The sequence below is a fragment of the Macrosteles quadrilineatus genome, unplaced genomic scaffold (genome assembly GCF_028750875.1).
Source record: "Macrosteles quadrilineatus isolate MER2022 unplaced genomic scaffold, UCM_ALF_1.0 Scaffold_5__1_contigs__length_97177068, whole genome shotgun sequence".
Lineage (NCBI taxonomy): Eukaryota > Metazoa > Arthropoda > Insecta > Hemiptera > Cicadellidae > Macrosteles > Macrosteles quadrilineatus.
Genome location: NW_026542598.1, coordinates 54100218 through 54125735, shown reverse-complemented (window position 1 = coordinate 54125735; position 25518 = coordinate 54100218). Strand labels below are relative to the sequence as shown.

At 34.5% G+C, this 25518-nt stretch overlaps 1 protein-coding gene across 1 annotated transcript; it reads left to right on the top strand.

The window, feature by feature from the left end:
• The first annotated feature begins 23677 nt into the window (after nucleotides 1–23677).
• On the top strand, nucleotides 23678–25147 carry LOC128995613 (uncharacterized). Its single transcript, XM_054420630.1, has one exon. It carries the CDS (start codon nucleotides 23678–23680, stop codon nucleotides 25145–25147), a length of 1470 nt encoding a protein of 489 aa, XP_054276605.1.
• The last annotated feature ends 371 nt before the right edge of the window (nucleotides 25148–25518 follow it).

Below are 25518 nucleotides of genomic sequence, written 5' to 3'. Positions count from 1 at the left end.
GAATCTTCCTTTTGTATAAAAGCATCCAAAATTTCATGACTAAAGCCGTTTTAAAAATGGTGGCCATCTAAAATATTTGACGTCAAATTACATGAAAACCATTGTAGTTACAGAAATAACACAAGAATTACAAAAATTAGGATATTTAATGACAAATCAAATTACACCTAGTGTTTAAAGATCGTACAACAAATAGCTGAGTTATTTCATTTTTAAATAATTAAAATTCGTTGTTTTGTATTTAATACTACCTGTTTGTCCGCTGTTTGCCCGTTCTACGTACGGGAATCTTGTAGTAAGTTGAAACCTTATATTCAGAACAGGAGTTGGTTTGCATATTTAGTGTACATTTTTTCAGATATGCTGGCAAAACTATTACTGCATAGGAATACATATAAACCTTCGCAAATACAATATCTGACAGTTTAAAGCCAAAACGAATGCTTCGCAATTAAATGTCACCCGATCGTGTTAGTCCATATTTTATATCTAATGATAAAAGGAATAATTCCTTTATAGATCTATGAGGCATAGCCCTAAGGTAGGCCTGTAATTGAGAGTTACTTTTGACACTGGTTAAAGGTAGTTAAAATACTACCTCAACCTCACTACTGCACACTTTACTTTACTACTTTACTTTTTAAAGAGAGGTTGGCGGCCTCTTTTAACCTTGCATTTGTAAAAGGAATTGCTTTATAGATCTATGAGGCATAGCCCTAAGGTAAGCCAGTAATTGAAAGTTACTTTTGACACTGGTTAAAAGTAGTTCAAATACTACCTCGACCTCACTACTGCACACTTTACTTTACTACTTTACTTTTAAAAAAGAGGTTGGCGGCCTCTTTTAACCTTGCATTTGTAAAAGGAATTGCTTCATAGATCTATGAGGCATAGCCCTAAGGTAGGCCTGTAATTAAAAGTTACTTTTGACACTGGTTAAAAGTAGTTAAAATACTGCCTCAACCTCACGACTGTACACTTTACTTTACTACTTTACTTTTAAAAAAGAGGTTGGCGGCCTCTTTTAACCTTGCATTTGCCCTTCCATATAGACTAACCGCACTAAAAAAAATCTTTCACTAATGTTTTATCATTTTCATAGCATAAACTAACATTTTGGAGTCCAGACAGAAAATGCAAAAATTATACAGTAAGACATAAATTAAATTTAATAAGAAATAAGGTGCAGCACTAACGATAACTATAGTTGTAAATATTAATGTGTTTGTACGTAAAAATGATTCTTACTGCTACCACCGGTTCTAAGGGAAAGTAGCAGTACCAAAAACCAACGTTTACATTTAAGAAAAGAACTATAGTACTTACGACCAATTTAAACTGTCCTTCTAATCCAACTGTATTATAGCTGTTAATCCGTTGGCCAATACATAAATAAATAAATACACCCACAAAACATGTAACGTTAACAATGTAAAGCTTTGAACACTCACTATGGTTTGCTCAAAAAAACTTTCACTTAATGTGGTGCAGTACCAAAGTTATTGATATCCCTTGTTTTTTTTAGTTTTTGAAAATCAAAGTTATTTCCCATTAATAGCATTATTTGTAAGCATCTTTTAATGTTAACATATTAATGACAGTTTGAAGAAACCACCTTTATCCAAACAAAGGTTTCTTATTTAAAAGATTACGTAATCTCTAAACGATAATCGGTACATATATCTAGCAAACATTCGGAGGAAATGTGACAAAAAACGCACAAATCTGGGGTTTTGGACGTTTGTAGTTTTACTTCTTAAGTAGGAAAAGTACTGATATCGATGTCGAAATGTAAGTACTGTGAGTAGAAACCAAAGTGACACATTGGAAAAGCGAGTTTAGCTACATCTGTAAGTTAAACCTCTGTTACGATCACAGCGAAATCAGAAAGAACTTCCAAGATCGCAGCAACATCCACGATCACCCACTGCAGTTGTGATTTTTTACTTTGCACTTTACACAACTGTCCTTGAAGCGCCGTCAATGAGTGGAAACCTTTTTTGTAAGCTATTGGTGACGATGATTAAAAAAATGTAAGTTTCCCAGCACTAATGCAACACTGATTCGCAGTATTTTCCCCGGTTATCAAAACTCAAGAACAATCGTTGCACTTGCGATTAATTAAACCGGTTAAGTAAGGCACAACGTTTTAATCTCACTTGGTTTGGATGTGCTAACAAAACTTGATCGAAAATTGTTGCAGTTTGTAAACAACTTTTAATGTAAACATATCAGTGACAGCTAGAAGTGAAAACTAATCCAAACAGCTGATCGTTATTTCATAAAAGTAATAGTAAACATTGGGATACAATTTGACAAAAATCGAACAAAATTTGGTTTTTGATGGTTCGTTATTTTGTTTTCAAAGAAGCGAGGCCATGCTTTTATAGCCAAAGACACTCTCGCCATTCCAGTAAATACAGAAAAATGATTAGAACCTTGATCGGTACTCTAGTTTTCTAGGAGTAGGCCGGGTAAAATGACATTTTGGCGTTACAGACGGAACCACAGAATGGACAAACAGACAACTAACAGACAGACAGACAGACATAAATTGAGATAAGACTCGTTTCGGCTTTCTTAGGCTATGAAACGTAAAAATAACCAAAAACGGCATGATTCTAAGCAATGTACAGACAAAACTGTTATTGGTTTCCTAGAAATAACATATCAATGTTAATTATTTAAAAATTTAATAGAACTCAGTTGTTTTTTGTAAAATCTTTAAACACTAGGTGTTTTTTAATTCGTCATTAAATATCCTAACTTTTGTTATAAGTACTTGTGTTATTTTTGTAACTACAATGGTTTTCATGTAATTTGACGTCAACTATTTTAGATGGCCGCCAAATAATATTACACTATAAAGAGATAGTGACTTAGGATACATATTAACATAATAATTAATTTCTAAATATATACTCTAAATATATGAATATCGAACAATGAGTAAAATGATTGAAAGTTTTTTTTCCATTTTCCACGTGAGCTTCTGACCTGGCACCACAAAATCCGAAACATTTACTGTGTTCTTTTAGTTTTTGCTAAAAAGTCAAAAATATCCATCCTACAGAATAGCATCTTATACGAATTGTAGAACACAAAATGTCCATCCATTGAGTACCTAGCGATGAAAATATAACCAATAGTAAGCTATTATATCATAGTACCGCGGGACCAAGCCTTGCTTGGTTGTGGTTAATTTGGTTTAATCATTAGCCTAAAACAATATCGTAAACAAATTTTATAATCTATGAATACATTTTTATTACAATAGATAGGCATTTTATAGCTGAAATATTAACAAATCTGTAACGTAGATGAAATAATAAAAATTATAAAAAGACTTAAGAGTAAAAGGTCTGCCGGAGTAGATGGGATATCACCAAAACTAATGAAGTCAATCTCAGACTTAATTGCAACACCGTTATGTCACATAATAAATTGCTCGTTTGCTGAGGGAAAGTTTCCTAGCCAGCTAAAATTGTCTTTGGTTAGGCCAATCTTTAAGAGCGGAGACAGGAGTTCTTGCCATAACTACAGGCCTGTAAGTCTAGTTTCGACGTCTTCGAAGGTTTTTGAGAAAGCAGTCATAATTAGACTGTGCGATTTCCTAGAGAAACACAATATATTAGTTGGAAAACAGTACGGCTTTGTAAAGAACAGTTCCACAACAAAGGTCATACTCAGCCTCATAAATAAAGTAGTCAAAGATATTGATTCGGGACAGTCTGTGGCTGGCATGTTCATTGACTTGAGTCGTGCTTTTGACTTAGTTGGCCATGGTCTACTTCTGAAAAAAATGCATTATGCTGGCATTAGAGGCATTGCTCTTGATTGGTTCGCATTATACCTTGAAGGAAGAAAGCAGTATGTAGCAATCCCTGCCATCGATGAAACAGGTCTTCTAAAGTATCATCATTCTTCTGAGGCCTCAGTCACGAGAGGTGTGCTCCAGGGTTTCGTCCTAGGACCGATCTTATTCCTTATATTCATAAATAACTTGCCCACTTGCGCAAACAAGGCAAACATTTGTCTGTTTGCCGATGATATATCTCTTACTGTATCCAGCCATTCCACAGAAACGCTTGAACAATCGATTTTTCTTTAATCTAATAGCCTGCTCCAATGGTGTGAGGATAATTATCTTGTCCTAAATGCCAAAAAACCCCAACTTCTCCAATTTAGCATTTAAAATCAGCAAACCAAAGAACATTTAGCTTACTGTTGGGTGAAAATGAGATTCATCCCTGTCAAGAGGTTAAGTTCCTTGGTGTGGTCCTTGATGAAAATCTTAACTACCACAAACATGTCACAACGAAAATATCAGTAAGTATTTCCATGCTTCGTATGCTTGGCCAAACAGTAAATTCAGAAGTCCTCCTGTCTGCTTATTATGGTCTTGTATATCCATATTTATCCTATGCTGTCCCTGTCTGGGTTAGTGAAAGTGAAAAGACTAAGTTTCTTTTCCGACAACAATTGAAAGCCATCCGCATTATATTCCGCATTAAGTCTTACAAAGACATTTTCAAAAAATTCCGAATTCTAATTTTTCCATCCATATACATTTTTGAAACACTATCCTTCACCAGAAAAAATATATCTTCTTTTTGTTCACAGTTCAACAACAGATATCCATTTCGTAATTCTTCCGACCTTGCAATTCCTAATCACTCAACGTCATTCTTCCAAAAGAATTTTCAATACAAAGCCGTCAAACTTTTTAATAACCTTCCTCCTTCCCTAAAGACCGAACAGGACTTAAATATATATCAGAAAAAACTAAAGCATTTTTTGCTTGATAATGCCTTCTGCAGCGTTCGTGAGTTTCTTTGCTCTAGAACTGGTAGTGTAAATACAGTAGCATAGTTGACAGTTTTAATTTATATAAGTTATTTTTTAATGTAAATACTGTATTTTTTTTATTTTCTTTTTGACGTAGCTAATGCATTTTATGTTAATTTTGCTGAATAAACAACTTATGACTTATAACGTATAATCTTTGACAGTATCCAATAGTCAATGGTTAAATTATGCAACCAAATAAAAAATTAAAATTAAAATACAATCAAGTGGACGGGCAAACGCAAGGTTAAAGAGGCCACCAGCTCTTGTAAAAAATCAAAATAATTGAAACTATCCATTCGGGTACTTATAATAATATGTGTTTTCTTGTAAAATATTAATAACATAGTGACATATGACTATACAGTCAAATGGTTATTTTAATTATTATTATGTTGTTTTTTGTAAACAATAATTCTTGTAAACAAACTTACAGGTAGGTACTTAAATCCGTTCCCATGGTCCGATCATGCTGGTTCGCGAACTCATTCAAGTTTACCCCACCCTACACCTTTAAACCAAATTTAATCAAAATCGGTCAAAAATGACTCAAGTTATCGTGTTCACGGACACACACACACCTATATATATATATATATATATATATATATATATATATATATATATATATATATATATATACACACACACAGGGTGATTGATATAAGTGTGCCAGCCGTTTTATTCGAAAACCATAAGAGATATCAAAAAAAGTTAAATGGTAAGTGCCTTGGACCTTTTATTTAAAAAATTGTAGTAAAGTCGAAAAAAATATTTTAGCCGCCATTTTTCCAATATGGCCGCCAACTTTGATTTTTCTTATCGAACACCCTGTATTTGATGATGTATTCTGATAGAAAATGTAATTTTGAGACAATTTTATTTTTGTGATTTTTTTCATAAACCTAACCGTTTCAAAGATAATAATGGTTTAAGTTGTGAAATTTTGAATGGTTTTCGAATAAAACAGCTGGCAAGCTTGCTTAGGCCTTTATCGAAACTCTTTCTCATGCAGAAATTTCAAAACTTTAACCATTATTATCTTTAAAACGGTTAGGTTTATAAAAAAAATCCCAAGAATAAAATCGTCTTAAAATTACATTTTCTATCAGAATACATCATCAAATACAGGGTGTTCCATAAGAAAAATCAAAGTTGGCGGCCATATTGGAAAAATGGCGGCTAAAATAATTTTTTTGACTTGACTACAATTTTTTAAATAAAAATCCAAGGCATTTAACTTTTTTAGCTATCTCTTATAGTTTTCGAATAAAACGGCTGGCACACTTATATCAATCACCCTGTATACCAGGTCAAACCCGTCGATATCGACGGTTGCTATAAAGGCTTAAGCTAATGCATCTAACTGCGATAAATATATTGAAATTATAAAAAAAATCCAATTTAGCATTGTTTAATGAGTAGTAAATAAGTGTAAAAACAATGTCTATTGCGTTAGTTACAAAATATGGTTGATCATCCAACGAATAACATATTTCTTATACAGTACGTCATAGGAGTTGTTGTTACTATATTAACTGGTTTCTCTTCTTTTGGAGGAATATGTAAAGAATGGTTTTGGGGGAACCTTTAAATAGTATTAAAATCGTATTGGTGGATCTATTGTGGTAAACACTTCCACCATTTCATCAGTGTTATGCAGATAAAATCCATTCTTTTTTTTAATATCTGTTTGTTGAGAAGGCACCTTCTTAATTGAAACGGGGGCCCACCCTAAAGTTGTGTAAGTGAAAATTTTAAACGAATGGTTTTTTTGGCATCTGGGGACATCAAAATGAAAAAGTAAATCGGTCTCGGGCCTAGGTCTTACCGTGCCGCCTACGGTAATAGCTACTTCCCCATAGGGAAATTCGCTTAAGGTTTGTAGTATGAAATTAAAGAGATATACATTGCCCAAAAAATACCATGACAACGCGACGTTTAAATACAGAGTGGCTGAAAATTAACTTGCACCCCCTCTTAACTTTTGAAATCGGTTTGCGGCAACCTTCTTAGTTATAAGGGGCTACAATAATGATTACTAATTTTTGCAAATTTTGAGATGTCCCTTACCCCCACTACCCTTAAGGGCCAAATTTTCAAAAATAACCATCATTTATTGTAGTCCCTCATATTTAAATAGGTTGCTGCAAACTGATTTCAAATATCTCAAATAGTTAAAAGGTTAGGGGGGTGCAGATAAATTTTCAGCCAACCTCATGGTTATTTGGATTTGATACGTTTTAGGGCACCATTTTGTTATTATAGGTCCGATTTTGGTTTTCTTTTTGTCAATTGTTTGGTTTTGTCAAGACCTGTAAAATTATAGCAAACTAGACTATACTTGGCATTTGAAAATTTTGAGCTACCCCCTACCCAAACTAACCAACATTTTCAAAATTAACCATGATTATTGTAGCCCCTCATTTCTAAGAAGGTTGCCGCAAACCGATTTCAAATATCTCAAAAGGTTCAAAAGTTAAGGGGGTGGGTGCAAGTTACTTTTCAGCCACCCTGTATGTTTGTTGTGTTCATAATTATATACACACAGTATAAATTATTTTACATCTTTATACTGCGGATAGCACTAAAAGCAGGCTTCAGATAGTGTAACACACATGTCATGTTTTACAGAGCAAGTATAATATACCAGGTCGTTGCCTTCCTCGGCATATCTCGATGATGAAGTGTTTCTAACACGATGATAAAACTGTTGGTCAAACCTACAAGTCCCCGGAGTACTTCTACTTAGGTTGTGAAAGATAGGAGAATTTGTCTACATGAAACAAAACACAAAATGGTATGAATATGTATCATTTACTGCACAGTATATAGTTCATTATTCGTTTATTCAGTGTTATCCATGTATTTATATCATGTAGTTTTTGTTTTCTTAACGCTTTAGTGTCCCTTGTGTATGTAAGCCACAGCAGTTTTAGATATTTGATTTAACGCCAATACGCTGGTAACCTGCAATCAAACAACAAATTTGAATTCGTACATAGTTCTAAAGAAGGAGTTACTAGATTTTTTTACTAGCGGGTTAAAATGGGTATGTGCATTTTACTCATTGTTGTATCCATCTAAGAGCAACGGCCTATTTATGAAGAAATCTGTTTTTGTTTGCTTTTATTTTATTTTTTTTTATTTAACTCTGAATCAGATGTTGTGTCCTGAATCAATTGTTTTCAATTATGACTACTCGTAGGGGTAAACAATAACAATAGTTAGTAGTAGGCCTAATGGTACTTCTACGGAATTAAAAAAGGAAACTAAAGGCATAAGAATTAATTACTGTACATTTAATTTTGGTAATAATTTAAATTTATCTTTCTTTTCAAAATAAGAAGGCTACAACAATGCATGCAGACTGCCTATAGTGGTCCTCGATCATCCATCAGGATTACGCGTTTCGGTATATTGTTATACCATCATCAGATCCTTTTTACAAAACTTGAAGTTTTCCGACTCATGATGTCAAGTCACAGTTAAAAAAAAATAGGCACAAAACATTTAATTAGGAATAAACTATTTACATTATGCCTACGATTTAAAAACGAGAGAAAAAAAGCAACGCATGTATTTCTCAAGTGTCGAGTCTCGGCTCAAATAGTAAATACTGTAGTTATTCCTGATTAAATGTTTTGTGACTGTGTTTTTTTTTACTGTGACGTGACATCATGAGTCGAAAAACCTAATCCTGTTGGATGATTTAGGACCACTACAGGCAGTCTGCAGGTATTGTAACCTTCTTATTATGATTTGCATGAAGTGGCCTAGAAAAGCAACTACAACATGTATCTTTCTTTTACTATTACTAACTACACTAATGCATTACTAACGTTTTCTAAAGGTTTAGATGACCACCAAATTCTGTTCATAGTGTCTATGTGATATATAATTTAGGTCTATTGTTTTGCAATTATGAAAATGTGCTTTTATTATTTTCCTAATTAGGGCCCAACTGTTTGATGTATACAGTAAAATGCACTATACTTCAATTAAAAGTGCCATGTTACGTTTCCACATTTACATTATCCATTGTCCTCAAATCGTGTTTTTCTTATTTACAATTGCGTTATCCGCGGTATTCCTGTGAGAACCAACTCCATAGGGTTTGGGACATTCGGCCCGGAAGCTAAGCCACACGTTCTTACTAGATTGTCTAGAACCAGTCTTTCGTTGGTTTTGCTGTTTGTTTTCTGCTTTTATTTGATATTTGGTGGTAGACAATCATTATTGAGGGTTTAAACCTCTTCAGGGTTTTAAAATTACATTAAACAATTACCTTTAATCGATATGAAAAACATATTTTGATAGATTTAAACAGCCATTTGGTTTTTAAATTTCACCGGCTCTGTCAAACTCATACGAATAATGATTACAAAAAAATCGTCAATAATAAAACGAACCGGAAGTAAGTAAAATATATAGATTTAGTTTCAGGAAAAACCAAGTTAGAGAAAATATAATCCTAGGCTCATGATTAAAAATATCTAATTTACAGGCATGTTCTCATTAATAATCTATGTTAGTTTTATTAAAGGACTGAAGTAACTTTCTTCCCAAGATGGGATCATGCCTCAAAGCTCAAACTTAATTAGCAGCTTACAGTAGTGTTGTGTATTGGCTGTAAGTGAGGTTAGTGTGAGGCAGAATGTTATATTGGGTGACTAATTAATGAACCACCTGAGGCTGGGTTATGTCTCAGGCAGCACCAACTTAATTAACAACTTACTCTCGGACAGAGTGTCTGTAGATGGATGGATAAGGATGTTTAGGGAGAAGATTCGGGGAAATATTTAAACGCATTTTAGTTGTGCTATTTTAGAAAGATTTACAAAAAACAAAGTAACAGCAAATACACAATACTATATTCACAATATTTAGGTGGTTTTAGGGGATGAAATCTAATCCTCTATTTGATCCTACCTTTGGCTTTGAAGCAATATAACTGCTGAGGTTTGTCAAAACGCTAATCAGCTGCATATATACAGGGTGTCCATAAAAAATTAAGGGGTTTCCGACTAACTTTGCCTTATTTTTTCACAAAAAACGTTATATTTTAGTTATCTTTGGTCCGATCTTTTTGATATTGGTATCGTTTGATAGGGTATTAAAAATTCTAAAAAAAAATATTCTTGACATTTTTTCATAGAATTAGCCGTTTTTGAGTTATTCAAGTTAGAAAAATTCAAACGGCTGCTATTTTGAAATTTACAATCGGAACAACTGTATTATTTTTCTATTATAAGTCTTGTGTATGTTAACATAGCTACTAAATTTCCTAATCATCGAACGAAAAACTTCACAGATAAAAATATTTTTGTATAAAAAACAAAATGGCGGATAGCTGAGTAAATTTGCATTTTCGGACATACCTTCACATAAACTTTTTTCTTCCTTTTAGTATGAGGATTAATTTCCCAAAGTCCTGAAACGTTTTTTATGGACACTCTGTATATTATCGTAGATTGGAGGAGATTGGATTGGAATGGCGAATGGTAAAAACGTGCAAGTTTGTCCAGCTTGTAAAAATGTCGTTTTAGACTCTGACGACGCTGTTGAGTGCGAGCTACAACTAGACATTCCGTTCCCATGTTAAAGTTGTAGCCAGGTATTTAATAAAATTTTTCTTAGTTGATGTGAGCCACCTACAGATAGCGCTGATCTAAATTACTGATTTCTGCCGATTACATGATTGTTTTTACCAAGTCAAACTGATGGAATGACTTATTATGAGCTATAGCAACTGTTGTGACCCAGCAACTACTCACCGTCAGAATCACAATAGTAAAAACTAGTAATGTTGATCAAATTATTAAAGTTGAATAAAAAGTGATAAAACTGGTTAAAAATGTAAAGGCTGGCCAGTACTGTCTTCTGTCTGTTAAAGCGAGAACCCACACAGAACCAGTATTGAAGATCAGCGATATAACGTCTCTGGGGATCAGTGTGCTTGTAGAAGTAAACTGTTATTGTTTCATGCAACGCTACGTACCTTTAAACCGATTTAAGAAAAAACTCTGTTTAGTTTCTTTTAAACGACACACTACTGCAAACTTGCAATCATACCTGTAATCACTATTAATAATAAAATATAGAATTAAACATACAAGAAATATGAAATATAAATCAACAAATTTTACTAGAAAATAGTAAAAGATTACAGGAACAGAGAAAATCAATTGGAGTTGAATAACGAAGTAAAATTGGTTTGAAATGTTCAAAATTAAATCTGAAGATAACATTTAAACATAAAAACCCCCGCCGCAGTAAACCTGCAGACTAAGCGAACTTCCATTTGCCTTATTGGATTTTCAATAAAATATATTTAAATAACATTAGATTTTAAAAGTAAATAGGTTTGCTGCTACAGGGAGGGTGATAAAGTGTTTTTGTTTTGTAAAATATTAATATCTTAGTATACAAATCCATAAATTTGCCAATTTTGATCCAAATAGATCCATAAACAAGCTAAGTACATTTTACAATATTTTCCATAAGAACATGGTAATTTTAATTTTTTTAAATTTTATCCGTAACCAATACCGTAGAAAAAAAACACTTTGATATACTAAATTACTTGTTTTTTAAGCTTTGTAAAATGGTCTAGAGAGAAATAGGGAAATATTGTGTTTTGAGGGTAGAAAATGAGAAAATCCCATTTTCCCCCTATAAAAAATCCCGTGAAACCCTGTTCCAATGGTCCGATCATGCTGGTTCGCGAACTCATTCAAGTTTGTCCTGCCATACACATTCAAACAAAATTTTTTATCAAAATCAGTCAAAGATTACTCAAGTTATTATTTACGGACACATATATACTTATATAACAATTTAGACGAATGGTGTTTTAGCCTCTGGGGACATCAAAATGAAAAAGTTAATCGCTTCCTGGCATAGGTATTACCACGAGACCTATGGTAATAGCTACTTCCCTATAGGGAAATTCGCTTGAGTTTTATTTTAGACTAGAAGTTACCCGGCGCGCGTTGCTGCGCTAACAAAATACATCTTTCTGTGTGAAAAGCATGTTTTTTCTACATTTAAACCGACGATAGTCAGGGATTTTCCTAGTGCCTTATAATGTGATTGCGAAAGCAAGACACTTTTAAGGAAATTGTAGTTGCTTAAATTCAGAGGGTAATTCGGATGATATCATCAGTATTCTTGGGATTAAGACTGTTTCTCCCTTAAACCTACCACTGATAATTTTTGCTTTAATCAATTTTCACGTCATTTTTTTAATCCTTAGTCTGGTAACGTTGCACAGCTTCGGTGGATTTAAGTTTCGCATTAATATTTTTTGGGTTCCTTCTTTTAATTACAGTAATGTGGTGGGTTAATTAAAAATTGAGAGGCATTTGAATATTCGAGATGGCACGCACGATTATTATTCACTTAATAATTTATGTTAGATTGTGTGGGTATAGAACGAAAGATAAAAATATTAAGGCATTGTCGTACCTTTTATTGTTTATAAAAATTTGTTAAAGGATAAAAACCTTTAACAATCTTAACAAACCTTAAACGTTTTTAATGTTTAACATTGGAGAATTTAAACGTTGTTGAGTGCACAGGTGTGCTGCGATTGGGGTTTAATACTTTTGGACTTATTTAAAAGTAAAATAGTTTTCTGTGCTGCACTCTGTAGAAACACTGTGGCACTATTTCAAATCATGGCTAATGCTAATACAGAATGTTGTGATTATTCAGACCTACAAAACAGTTGGTGAAAGTAAACATCTGCTTTTAAATTATATTCATTTGTAAACATTGTAGATCAAAAAGTCTGACATTGGCCCACTTAAAACCCTCTGGGGCAGAGCCCTTTTGACTGATCTGCACCAAACTTCACTCGAACCATCCTTGAAAGATGATAAACAATGCCTGTAAGTTTCATTACAATCTGTCGAGCGGTTTTGGAGTCCATGACGTATATACATATATATGTACTAGCTGTAACCCGCGGGCTTTGCCCCGTTTAACTTCTTAATTTTCAAGATGATCTCGTTCGCATGGCTCAATCACGTCCTGGTTGAAGTTCGTTCGCTACGCTCACTCACCTTTAGGTTGGAGCTCGTTCGCTACGCTCACTCACCTTTTTGGTTGCAAATTAGCTGTTGTCATAAATATGTAAAAGAAATAATAGTGCTGCACCCTGTTGGTAATCCTTGTAACTTTAATGCTATTGAACATCATAGAACAGAACCAACTTGTTTAATTGAAACAGCTGTTAAGATTCATTAATTCCATTTCTCATAAGGTTAACATGGGAAACTCCAGAGCCACTGGGGCGGAGCCTATTGGACGGATCACGAAATTGATGGTGTATAAACCTGTTCCATGACATTCTACACGTATGTACCAAGTTTCGTGGCAATCGGTTCAGCGGTGTCCGAGTTTATCACCCCCAAACAAACAAACAAACAAATATATATACAAACATCCTCTTTTATACTTATAGATATACGTTATGGACTCCGAAACCACTCGACAGATGTGTGTATATACACATACATACATACATAGTTCCTCTTTTATAGATATAGATTTATAGATATAGATAATTAGCTCCTGTTTTTTTCATCCAATATTAAAAATCCAATGAACATGTATAGCTTGGTCTATGTTCGCTATCAAAAAACTACTGCATTTTTCAGGATCGAACGGACTAATTTTTGACATCCGAGCTCGATAACCACTCGACTAACTACCCAGCTAGTAAAGGCATAGATTAAAGAGTAGACCGACCTAGATTAATGAGTAAGTCTATTTAATCGATGGTAAAAGTTGTAAAATACAAATCGAAGGGTCAAGTGGTTTAAGAGCTGGTATTCTGATTTCTGTCACAAACGCCCCAGCTCGAACTCCATCAATCATGGAGTTTTTTTTTTTTTTAATTTGAAGGTCTTCCTATTTGGAAACAAAACAGTTAGGTTTCTCAGACAAAGAAATCTTTCTGTCTATTGAAGAAAAACTTATCTTTAAGGCATGGGATGTTTACACTTTATATAGCCTATAGGTTATGTTTGCCAAATAATGTTTTAGCATAGTAACTACGTATCACAGACCAAATTGATTTCAATAAAAGTGTAAATTCTTCCAGCAAAACTTTACTTTTAACAATTTAATAACAAAGCCGATGTTGACTGGGACGTCAATTGATAGTAACCAATAAATTATCTAGTTTTTTCCAGCTGCGGCCTCTTTTGAGTAATAGGATTCTTCCAGGGCTTCATCATGTTATCCTTTTTCAATTGTGTGTTGCAATATTGATTTACCGTGGTCTCTTTTAAGTCTTTGTGTACTGAAAATAATTATTGCCGTTGTTCTTTAGCTAAAATTAAACTGAATACAACTAATTAAATTATTTATTGATGTTTTTGCTATCGTAACACATGTTAAGTAAAGTTGACTTGATGTAAAATCAGTTTTAATAAAGAGGAGTTAAAAATGATATAAATGCGTTTCCTGAAAATTAACTGTTTTACTAGTGGAGTACAGTAAATAAATAGAGCAGGAGCGTTATTTGAGTATCAATAAGTGGACAAATACCATTTGGCATGTTCTGAGCACAGATCTCTCGCATTTACTCAAGTACGTTATGATCTCTATTCCAGCTGCGGTCTCTTTTGAGTAATAGGATACTTCCAGGGCTTCATCATGTTATCCTTTTTCAATTGTGTGTTGCAATATTGATTTACCGTGGTCTCTTTTAAGTCCAACCTGCTTTCTTTGTCCGAGTTAAAAAGGTTTCGGACTCTTGAATTGGGTTTAATTGTTTAAAAGCTAAAAATTATGATGCTTTTACGTTAGGTTATTATTATTACTTCTTTTCAATTTTTCACTGTTTGCAAAAAAATATGAAAGGATATGTGTTTCTTTTGATAGATAATTGAATTTTTACGAGTTAAGTACAAACATGTTGGGTATTGCTTGTATACCAATAAAGATTACATTGCTTTAATTTGTTTTATTCCTCCATTACCTTTCACTATTTACCCTCAACAACTATTTCATAGTGAAAATCACTATTGTTTTTCTCTTGAGACAAACTGAAGAACTTACAATGAACAATAGAATTCATAGAGCAACAAATAATAAACAAAACGTTACATGAACACTGTATACGTATATTTTAGATGTGTTTTAGCTGATCAGCTTATGTTTTTAATTACATTATAAAGAAAGAATATTTTCAAAATGGTGAGGCAATAAGAAGTTTTGACAATAAGATAAGACAATTTATATTATTTTTTAACTAATACACTTGCCTTTATAGCACGCTGGAGACAAAGGATCCAAAAAACTACCTGATGCAAATTCCAGATCAGCTTATCAAATAACGGCCAGGAATATCAACCCCATTGTGCGTACTACATAGTGAAGCCAAGTAACGAAGACACCTTTGTTACAGCGTCGACTGCAACCACTGGACGACGAAGCACAAGTTTGTGACTCAGAAGCTATAATTTAAATGGACTTGTCTGGATTCCAAATACAAATAGTGTACTGGGGACCAATGCCTTTTGTGCTTCACACAGAGGACAAAATGTTAAATAACTTCTAATCAGCATTGTGCATTGAAAAAACACGCTGTACGTTGAAAATAAAGTGTCAGCAAGATCAATTTGATAATCTCTACGGATGACTTTTCGATCAGACGGTGTAGATTCAGATCCCTAACCCAAGAAGCGTTAGAATCAGACTGAAATGAACGTCACAGAAGATGAGGTGGCAATGTAGTATTTTGCCAAAAGTTGTAGGATAGTTGAGATAGTAGGATTCCAGCAGTGCAGAGAACACGGAAAAACTCTCGGGGATTTTCAATGGCTGGACACTGAGTGTGTATAGTGCTTGCATGGCAATGAAAAGGCTGCTGGTTCGGCCCTGGGAAACGTCAGTAGCTTTTAACGGTTCAAAATTAAAAACAGTTGTCCTTTACCATTGGGCATATATGGTTTTGGCTTAACAAACAGCAAGATCTTAGCCAGTGAAAAAGCTACACATTTTCACCATTTCACTCCATTTCAGTCACTCATTTCATACTTAGCTTACATAAAGTATATGTTTTGGTGTATACAATTAAAATCCTCCAGCGTTTCCAATAAAACGTAGGTTCAGTGCAGCAAATAAACACTTCTAGTATCTAGGTAAATGCACTATTGTATTAGAAAATCTAATTGAGTACCATAACAACCCCAATACAATAAACGCAAATACAATTTCTTCTAGAATCGGCGGAAGCTATTATCAAACTTAGTTTAGGGAAATTAAAACATTGAAAAACTTTTAACGTTTAATCCTTTGCTTGACCTACTTATGTTTGGCCCACAATGTAAGAATGGGTAATATAATTAAGTATTGTAATGTTTACATTTGAGTTGTTTTTCTTTTTTTTTACATCATACCACTTGAAAGTTTTGTTTTATGCAAACAGTCTATCCCTGGTGTATAACTATCTAAATACTAACATTGACCTAAATCATCATTACTGCATAGCCCAATTACAAAAAGAACCTGGGTCTATATTCAATTGTTTTATGGCAATTTTATAGGGTAGGAGTTAATTATTCAGTTTTAAAACACATCATAAAATAAGAAAGATAGGAAAAGATTACGTAAAATGTTTAAATATAATTCTTGAATAGAATTGTGCAATGAAATAGATCAACAACAAATTTATTTAGGTTGATATAATCGTTGGTTATTAAATACAAGTTTTACAACAAATCAAAGGAACTTGTACAAGGCTTACAGGGAAATAATGTTTAACTCTAAGAAAGCCTAATAAAGGAGTCCAAAAAACAGACCAGTTAACACAATTAAATTATATTCCTGTGAAATAATTACTATCGATTTTTACCTTAACGAATCAAATTTTACACTACGGTACTTGTACACCTATTTAGAGTTAATACAACGTTTAGTTTGTTTAATCAACTTTACTCTATGTTACACTACAAAATCATTTTAATTTTAATTGACTGTACTAAAGGGATGACTATGTGATGTCAGTGAAACTCTTTTTACTGTTACGTTATTTGTGTTTTATTTTGACAAACGACATTTAACTGGAGAACTGATTGAGGATACACTTTTTCATTCACATTCTATTTCATTAAATTGATGACAACTCATTATATATCCTAACATTCCAATGTTGGGGGTGTTAGAGATTAAATCTCTTGGAGCATTCAAGTTTAATGTGTCTATATTAGATACTTTTTACTGAAATTGCGTGTTACGATCATGATCAGCTAACTTTACCGCTCCTAATAATGACAGTAGGATTGAGTATTCATAGCAAAAAGTTCGAGCTGGTTTGAATACACGACTGTGTAAAGTTGCAATTGAGCAATTTGTAACTTGTATTAAGATAGATATCTCAATGAATCAAGTTGTTGGGAACTTTGTAAACAAAACTGTGCATTTGGCCTATCACGTTGGCCTTTCAATGGACTTAGTAATAACTCAAATTAAACTTTCTTAAACCTTATGATGAACAAAAGTGAAATATAGACGTGTTGACAATTATTTACAACTATTTTAGGGATTAAGGATAACAAATTTTTACTGATAGTTAAAGTAATTGAAGCATTCGTAACGAAAACTTAGAGTTTACAAAGAACTGGACATATATTTTGGCAATGAAAGAAACCAATTAAATAAATCAAACAAAAATATCGATATGATAAAGGTAGTTAAAAAACAATGCAAAAAAGACTTTCTGTAAGTCTATCTAAGGGAAAACATGTTGGGTTATTTGGCAAAGTGTTTGAGTTTGATAAAAACATAATTTTATAAATTTACTATTCAGCTTGACATTTATAAATGTACCTTACCTAAAGTATAAGTTCAATGTATTGAACTGAAAATAAAACAAGACTAGATTTCAGCTGTTTTAGAATAGGGATATTTTCATCCCTTAGTTTGAATGATGACGATTCTTGTAAACTCGGGGAGAAAACGTGGTCAGTTGTAGTCAAACGCGGTCAGGAGCAGAACATGTCCAGTCCATGTCATGCGTCGTATATTTCAACAGATCAGCATACGCGTTTCATGTAGTCACTACTCACCACGATTATGTACGATATATCTAACAAACTTGCTATTCTCTTTGAGAACCTAGTGGAAAGCAGTTTGGGGAAAATCATACGGGTTATTAATTTGAAAATATAAGTTGGTTTAAAAGAAAAATGTCTACTAATGTAATTCAATAATAATTACACATGTCAGATTCACACAAGAAGGAATACATTACTTACATTTGATTGTGTTAGTAGTTTCTAGTTTATAGGATTTAAAATAATAATGTTCCATAATTCGTAGACAAACTTAAGATATGAGCGATAAACTGTTAAACCAAGACAGTTATGTTGTGGGTTCGTGCGTTCCTGGGTCACTTAATACCAACAATCGATTGGTACAGTTCATTTTCGGACTGTTCCAGATCACCTCTTATGTTTTATTTGTATATTCCATGCATATGCATAGGGTCTGAGGATGTAGATTGGCAAATAATGCAAAGTTTTAAGATGCTGAAACTCTCTTAACAAAAATAAGGACTAATCAAAAGCCAGTTTTTACATACCTACATTTCATTCTACGCGTGTAAAGTTTCATTTCGGAACTTTGAGACATCATTGTAATTGTACATTGCGTAACTAGTCCAGAAAATAGGTGTACCGGTCGAGTATGGTTGTTGTTTACCATACGAGAGTAGGATCCCCCCGGATCGTGGACAAACTACCCCTAGAGTGGTAGTTTAATCCTCAGAGGTAGTGAATATATATATGTTTGAATGTTAGGGGTTGTTAGGGGTAGTTTTGTGGTATTTTTAATTGTTAGGGGTAGTTTTATGGGAGTTATCAGTTGATCATATAACCTTTTTATATGTAGGTATTTTTATTAAACTATTTTGTGGATAAAAAGTATTGGCTTGACCGGGTATGGAACTCTGGTTTTTTAGATGATGGTTAATTGTTTAGCTATTGAGTTAAGACAGCAGTTAAATGTATAGGTTTTATAGTGATAAATGACAACCTCAATTTACCTTAATTAAGTAACAACATATATACAGGGTGTGTAAAAAATATTTTATTTGTATTTTATTTTATACATATCTATATGATGTGGTGTATAAAAAATGAGAAACAAATGATAATTCATGTATATAATATTAAAAATAGTTGAAAGAGGGCTTAAGTGGAACTTTATAATTGAGTATAAAAAATGGCCTTTGTAAAGGCCACCAAATGTTGGATGTTAAATTTTCATTTTATATATGTTATGTATTTTTGGGATGATGGGAGGTTTGAATTTATGTTTTTTCTCTAGTGGTTGGTTGTGTATGAAGATGTGTAGAGCCAGAGGTTCATGGGTTTGATCCTTAGCAATCACCGAATGCTTCATTTTTGGTCAGGGTGATATGTTGATTTTTGTTATAGTGTTGTATCATAGTGGGAGTAGTGTGAGTCCTTCTTTGATCTTAGAGGTTCACGGGTTCGATCCTTAGCAATCACCAAATGTATTTTTTTGGTCAGGGTGATATGTTGATTTTTGTTATAGTGTTGTATCGTAGTGGGAGTAGTGTGAGTCCTTCTTTGATCTTAGAGGTTCATGGGTTCGATCCTTAGCAATCACCAAATGTATTTTTACTGGTCAGGGTGATATGTTGATTTTTGTAATAGTGTTGTATCGTAGTGGGAGTAGTGTGAGTCCTTTTTTGATTTTAGAGGTTTGTGGGTTTGATCCTTATCAATCACCAAATGTGTTATTTTTGGATGGGGTGACATATTGATTTTTGGTATGGTGTTGTATTATAGTGGGAGTAGTATGGGTTTTTGATTCTAGAGGTTTATGGGTTTGATCCTTATCAATCACCAACTGCTTCTCTTTTGGTCAGGGTGATATTTTGAGTGTTAGTATTGAAGTAGGAGTAGTTAACTCGTTTAGAATGTGAACCTATGATCCTGGAGGTTTGAGGGTTTGATCTTTATCAATAACCAAATGTTTCATTTTTGGTTGGGGTGATGAATTGATTTTTGGTATGGTGTTGTATTGTAGTGGGAGTTGTGTGAGTCCTTGATCTCAGAGGTTTGTAGGTTAGAATCCTACCAGTTATCAATTGTCTTATTTCTGGTTATGGTATTAACTTGTGTTTTAGTATGGTATTAAGAGATTATGTGTGAGATATCATTCTCTGAGGTTGTGGGTCTGGTCCTCATCAGACAATGATTGTTTTATTTCTGGTTGGGGTGTTTTTGGTATGGTATTGTATTGTAGTGGGAGTAGTGTGAGTTCTTTATCTTAGAGGTTTGTGTGTTTGATCCTAGCTAATCACTAAACGTTTTATTTCTGGTCAGGGTGATATATTGAGTGTTAGTATAGTGTTGTATTGTAGTGGAAGTAGTGTGAGTCCTTGATCCCAGAGGTTTGTGGAGTTGATCCTCACTAGCCACTGTTTGTATCATATCTGATTGGGGTGATTTTTAATGTTGTATTGTAGTTAATTGTTTGTGTATGCCCCCAGAGGTTGTGGGTTTGATTTTTATCATTCAGTGATTGTCTCATTGCTGGTTACTATAGGGTTTATTATGGTATAGGGAGTTAACTGTTTGAGTGTGAGATCCTGAGGTTATGGGTTTAATCCTTACCAAACACTGATTATTTTATTTCTGGTCACTATGATTGTGTATGGTGTTGTATTCTAGTTAACTGTTTGTGTATGAGTCTAGGGTTGAGGGTTTGAATCTTATCAGTGAGAGTTATATTTTTTATGGCTGTGTAATATGTTCCTGTCAAATTATTCAGCTGTGACCTTTATTGTAAAGATCGTATCTGTAACATAACCTTACTTGTATATGTAGGCTGTATGCTTTTTTGCCAATGGTTTCTGCTAATGAATTAACCTTATTTGTGTATGTAGGAGCTATTATTGACTTCTCTGCTAACTTTTACCTCCAAATAACATAACCTTACCTTATGTATTGCATACGTATATAACCATATTTGTAACATAACCTTAACATTGGTAACATAACCTTATTTGTGTATGTAGGAACTGTCATCTGGTTTCCTGCTATTTGCTTTTCTGTTAACTGTTTCTGCCAAGTAACATAGCCTCACTTTATGTACTGAATATGTAGGTTTATTAAATAAATATTTTAGATATTCTGCTGGAAAAATAAGGAAAACAGCTGTGAAAGCTAAAATGGTTTATTTATAATATCTATATCCTGTGTAGTGGTATTGTATCATCTGAAACAAAAATTATAATTAGTACACCACATCTGGTGTAGTAAACAGGTTATAACTTGAAAAAAATCCTGTATGCTGATTGGCTATATTAAGCTCTTTTCTGATTGGTCATAAGTAAGTGATCTGTGTAGTCATTGGTTACCCCCACCCCTCCCCTATTGTATATATATTGCTCTGTGTCACTATTGCATCACTTTGCTCTTAGTGATTGGCGAAGATGGATGTAAGTAGTGTAGCTGCTCAAGTAGTTGATCCTGTAAACGTTGTAGAAGATTCTGTTGAAGTAGCTGTCCCTGTAAATATCTTAGATAAACATGAGAATTATGTAAAGAAATTTAGAATTCATGGAATTAATACTGTTTTTAAGTTTTCTAACCCTCCTGCTGAAACTAGTGAGATTGATTGGCTAAGACAAGGGTTTGGTCAAATTGTAAATGAGATGAAAGAAGTTTGTGAGGAGGGTGATCAATTGGGCTTTACTTTGCGATCACTTAACCTAAAAAGTAAAGAGGGGTTTGTTGCTTTTCGCCCTGCAAATGAAGTTAATGAGGATGTTCTGTGGCAAATCTTTGGGGGAATTGTACAATCAAATTCTGAATCAATCAAGTCCACAGATACATTTCAAGTTGAATGTACCCGAGTTAATCTCCCTGTAGGTTTGGGCGGCCGTAAAAGATCAGGCTTGTATAACACCTTTGATGACGAATGTAAAGCTAGGACGGGGATTGTTGTAATTAACAATAAAGATAACTTGTGTCTTCCTCGTGCTATTGTAGTGGCTATAGCCAATGTAACTAAAGATCCAGAATACAAAGCTGTTAGACAAGATGCTAAGAAAAGACAGACTGTTAGGGCTCAAGAACTTGTTTGCCGAGCTAGAGTTGAGATGCCTGAGGGTGGTGCAAGCATTTCCGAACTAGAAAAATTCCAAGATTTGCTTAAAGACTATAAAATCACTGTGTACAACTACAATGCTAAAGGTAGGGATGTGTACTTTGAGGGATATGTAGAGAACCCTAAGTTCAAAATTAACCTGTTGTTTCATAACCGACACTATAATGTAATCACTAGCCTGACAGCTGCTTTTGCTTGTGTGTACTTTTGTGAAGCTTGTCATATCCCATATGATCACAAAGGTGAGCACCGTTGCTCAAACATTTGCTCACAATGTCAGACTATCTCACCCCCTTGTGTAGAGGAGTATGGGGGAATAACTTGTTTAAAATGTAATATGACTTACAAAAACCAAAGCTGTTTTATTGCGCATCTAGCTGATAGATGTAAAAATGTAAAGAAATGTCTAGATTGTGGGAAACTAGTTTGGCTTAGAGAGAGGTCCAAGCCTCACAAGTGTGGGGAGGTATTTTGCAATCCTTGTAGAGCATTTAAAGATCCAAACCATAAATGTTATATGAAACCCCACAAAGGCAAACCTAAATCTAAAGATTATGTTTTTATTTTCTTTGACTTGGAAACCCGTCAGGATGAGTTCCTGCCCTCTGACTCTGAAAGTAAAGTACATAAAGTTAATCTGTGTGTCTCTCAACAATTTTGTTACCGCTGTATTGAAGGGAAATTTTGTATAGCATGTAAAAACCGTACACGAGTGTTTGATTCCGACCCTATCAACCAGTTTATGAAATATGTAATGTATGTGAGAAAGCAGTTCAAACATGTCTGTGTAATTGCACATAATGGGCAGGGTTTTGACTTTCAATTCTTGCTAAAGTACTTGTTGGAAGAAACTAAATTCACACCGGAACTTGTAATGCGGGGAACCAAAATTATTCTAATGAAAGTTGATAATGTGAGGTTTGTGGATTCACTTAGCTACTTCCCCATGGCTCTGTCTGCTCTGCCTAAAGCCTTTGACCTACCTTCAGAGAAAAAGAAAGGCTACTTTCCCCACTTGTTCAACACATTGGCAAACCAAAACTATGTAGGCCCTATGCCTGCCAAAGAGTACTATTGTCCCGAATCTATGTTTGAGAAATCTCACACTGACTTTGATAAATGGTATAGTGAGCAGGTTGCAAACAAGTATGAATTTAATTTTAAAAAGGAGTTGCAGGAATACTGTATGTCAGATGTTGATATCTTGGCTCAAGCCTGTCTAAAGTTCCGCTCAATCTTCCTAAAAGAGTGTAATGTTGACCCATTTCTTGAGGCTGTTACCATTGCGAGTGCCTGTAATCTAGCCTTCAGACGTAACTTCCTAAAACCTAACACCATCGGCATCATCCCTAAGAACGGCTATCGATTAGTAGACAATCAATCGGCAATTGCACTCCAATGGCTTTCTTGGGTTGAGGAAACCAACGGAATTAGGATTGATCATGCTGGACGAGGAAAAGAAGTCAAAGTTAATGGAATGAAGGTAGATGGATTTGATGGTAGAAACATCTATGAGTTCCATGGGTGTTACTGGCATGGATGCCCTAAATGTTTCAATTACAACCGTCATGCCCCCTTGAAGGAGGACCCCTCTGATTCTCTTCATCTCCGTTATGAGTGAACCAAGGCTAAAAATGCTAAGTTTACAGAACATGTGTTGGTAGAGATGTGGGAATGTGAATTCCGTAAGCCGAAAAAAGACCAAAAACTCAATCATCTGGAAAGTCTACCCATCTTGAATAATCTCCCACTAGATCCACGACAGTCTTTCTTTGGAGGTAGGACAGGCAACGCGAAATCCTATCACAAATGCGCCGATGGGGAAACTATTCAGTATGTTGATGTTTGTTCCTTGTACCCTTATGTGTGTAAGTATGGGAAGTACCCTGTAGGCCACCCAACTATCTATGTAGGAGACAGGGAGTGTCGTGAGAGAGGTATGGAAGTAGAGGGGTTGTTGAAATGTAAAGTCCTACCGCCTCGTGATCTCTATCACCCTGTACTCCCTACAAAAATGAATGATAAATTGATGTTTGTGTTGTGTAGGACTTGTGGGGAGATGATGTATCAGGGAGAGTGTAACCATGATGGTGATAATAGGGCACTAGTTGGGACATGGACCATGGATGAGATCAGGAAGGCTGTAGAGAAAGGGTACATTATACTGGACATGTATGAGTTATGGGAGTACCAGGTAGCAACTTATGAAAACGGGGGTTTGTTCACAGACTTTATTAATAAATTTTTAAAGATGAAACAGGAAGCTTCGGGCTATCCAGAGTGGTGTAAGACCGAGGAGGACAAAAACAAGTATATTGCAGACTATTTGACACATGAGGGAATCAAGCTGGAGAAAGACAAAATTGTTAAGAACGGGGGTTTGAGATCTTTGGCAAAATTAATGTTAAACAGTTTCTGGGGAAAATTCGGACAGAGGGAGAACCAGACTAAAGCCACAATCGTTAGGGATTCTAAAACTCTTTTTCAAATGTTTTCATCCCCCGAAATAGATGTAAATAGACTCCAAACCGTCAATGAGGAGGTTGTAGTTGTTTCTTGGGAGTACTTGGAAGAAGTCGGGGAACCTCTCAGTAATGTAAATGTTTGTATTGCTGCCTACACCACAGCGCAGGCGAGACTCAAGCTCTACGAATACCTTGAGGCCCTAGGAGTTCAAGTATTATATTATGACACAGACAGTGTCATTTTTTACCACCGTCAAGGCCTGTACAGAGTTCCTACGGGAGATTATCTCGGCGAAATGACTGACGAATTGACAGATTACGGACCCGACTCCTATATCACTGAACTTGTCTCTGGGGGACCTAAAACTTATGCGTACCTTGTCTGGTCAACAAATCAACGAAAAATTATCCCCATATGTAAAATCAAGGGTCTCACCCTCAACTTTAAAACATCAAAAGTTGTAAACTTTGAAAAACTTAGAGAAATGGTCCTAAGTGAAGTAAAACAGTCAATTGAAATTGAAGAAAGTAGAATCAGAAGAACAAAAGATAGAGACATCGTTACGATTGCAGAGAGCAAAGTGTTTAGAATCACTGGCCCAAAAAGAAGGTATGAAGGAGAGTATGACACTCTACCTTTTGGTTTTAGAAAAGTCCAAAGAGACTTGTAAATAACTTTGTAGCTTTTCATTGTAAATAACTTTGTAAATTCCTTTGTATATAACTCTCCTAATAAAAATAAACAAGTCTATAGATAAATACTTATGTATTACCGTAAGACCAAAGTGTAAATGTTTGTGTACTGTCACCTACTTCAAGGCTGGGCTTAGCCGTTGTAAGTCCTACAGCGGATGATGGGTTGGCCTAAAAACCATAAAACGCTGGTTTCCTATGATAGGCACAAAACCTAGTAAATTGAGGAGTTTAGATTTAGAAGAACCTAAGCTACTCCTTGGAATGGTTTAGTGTACTGTCACCTGCTTAAAGGCTGGGCTAAGCCGTTGTAAGTCCAGGAGTGGATGCTGGGTTGGCCTAACAACCA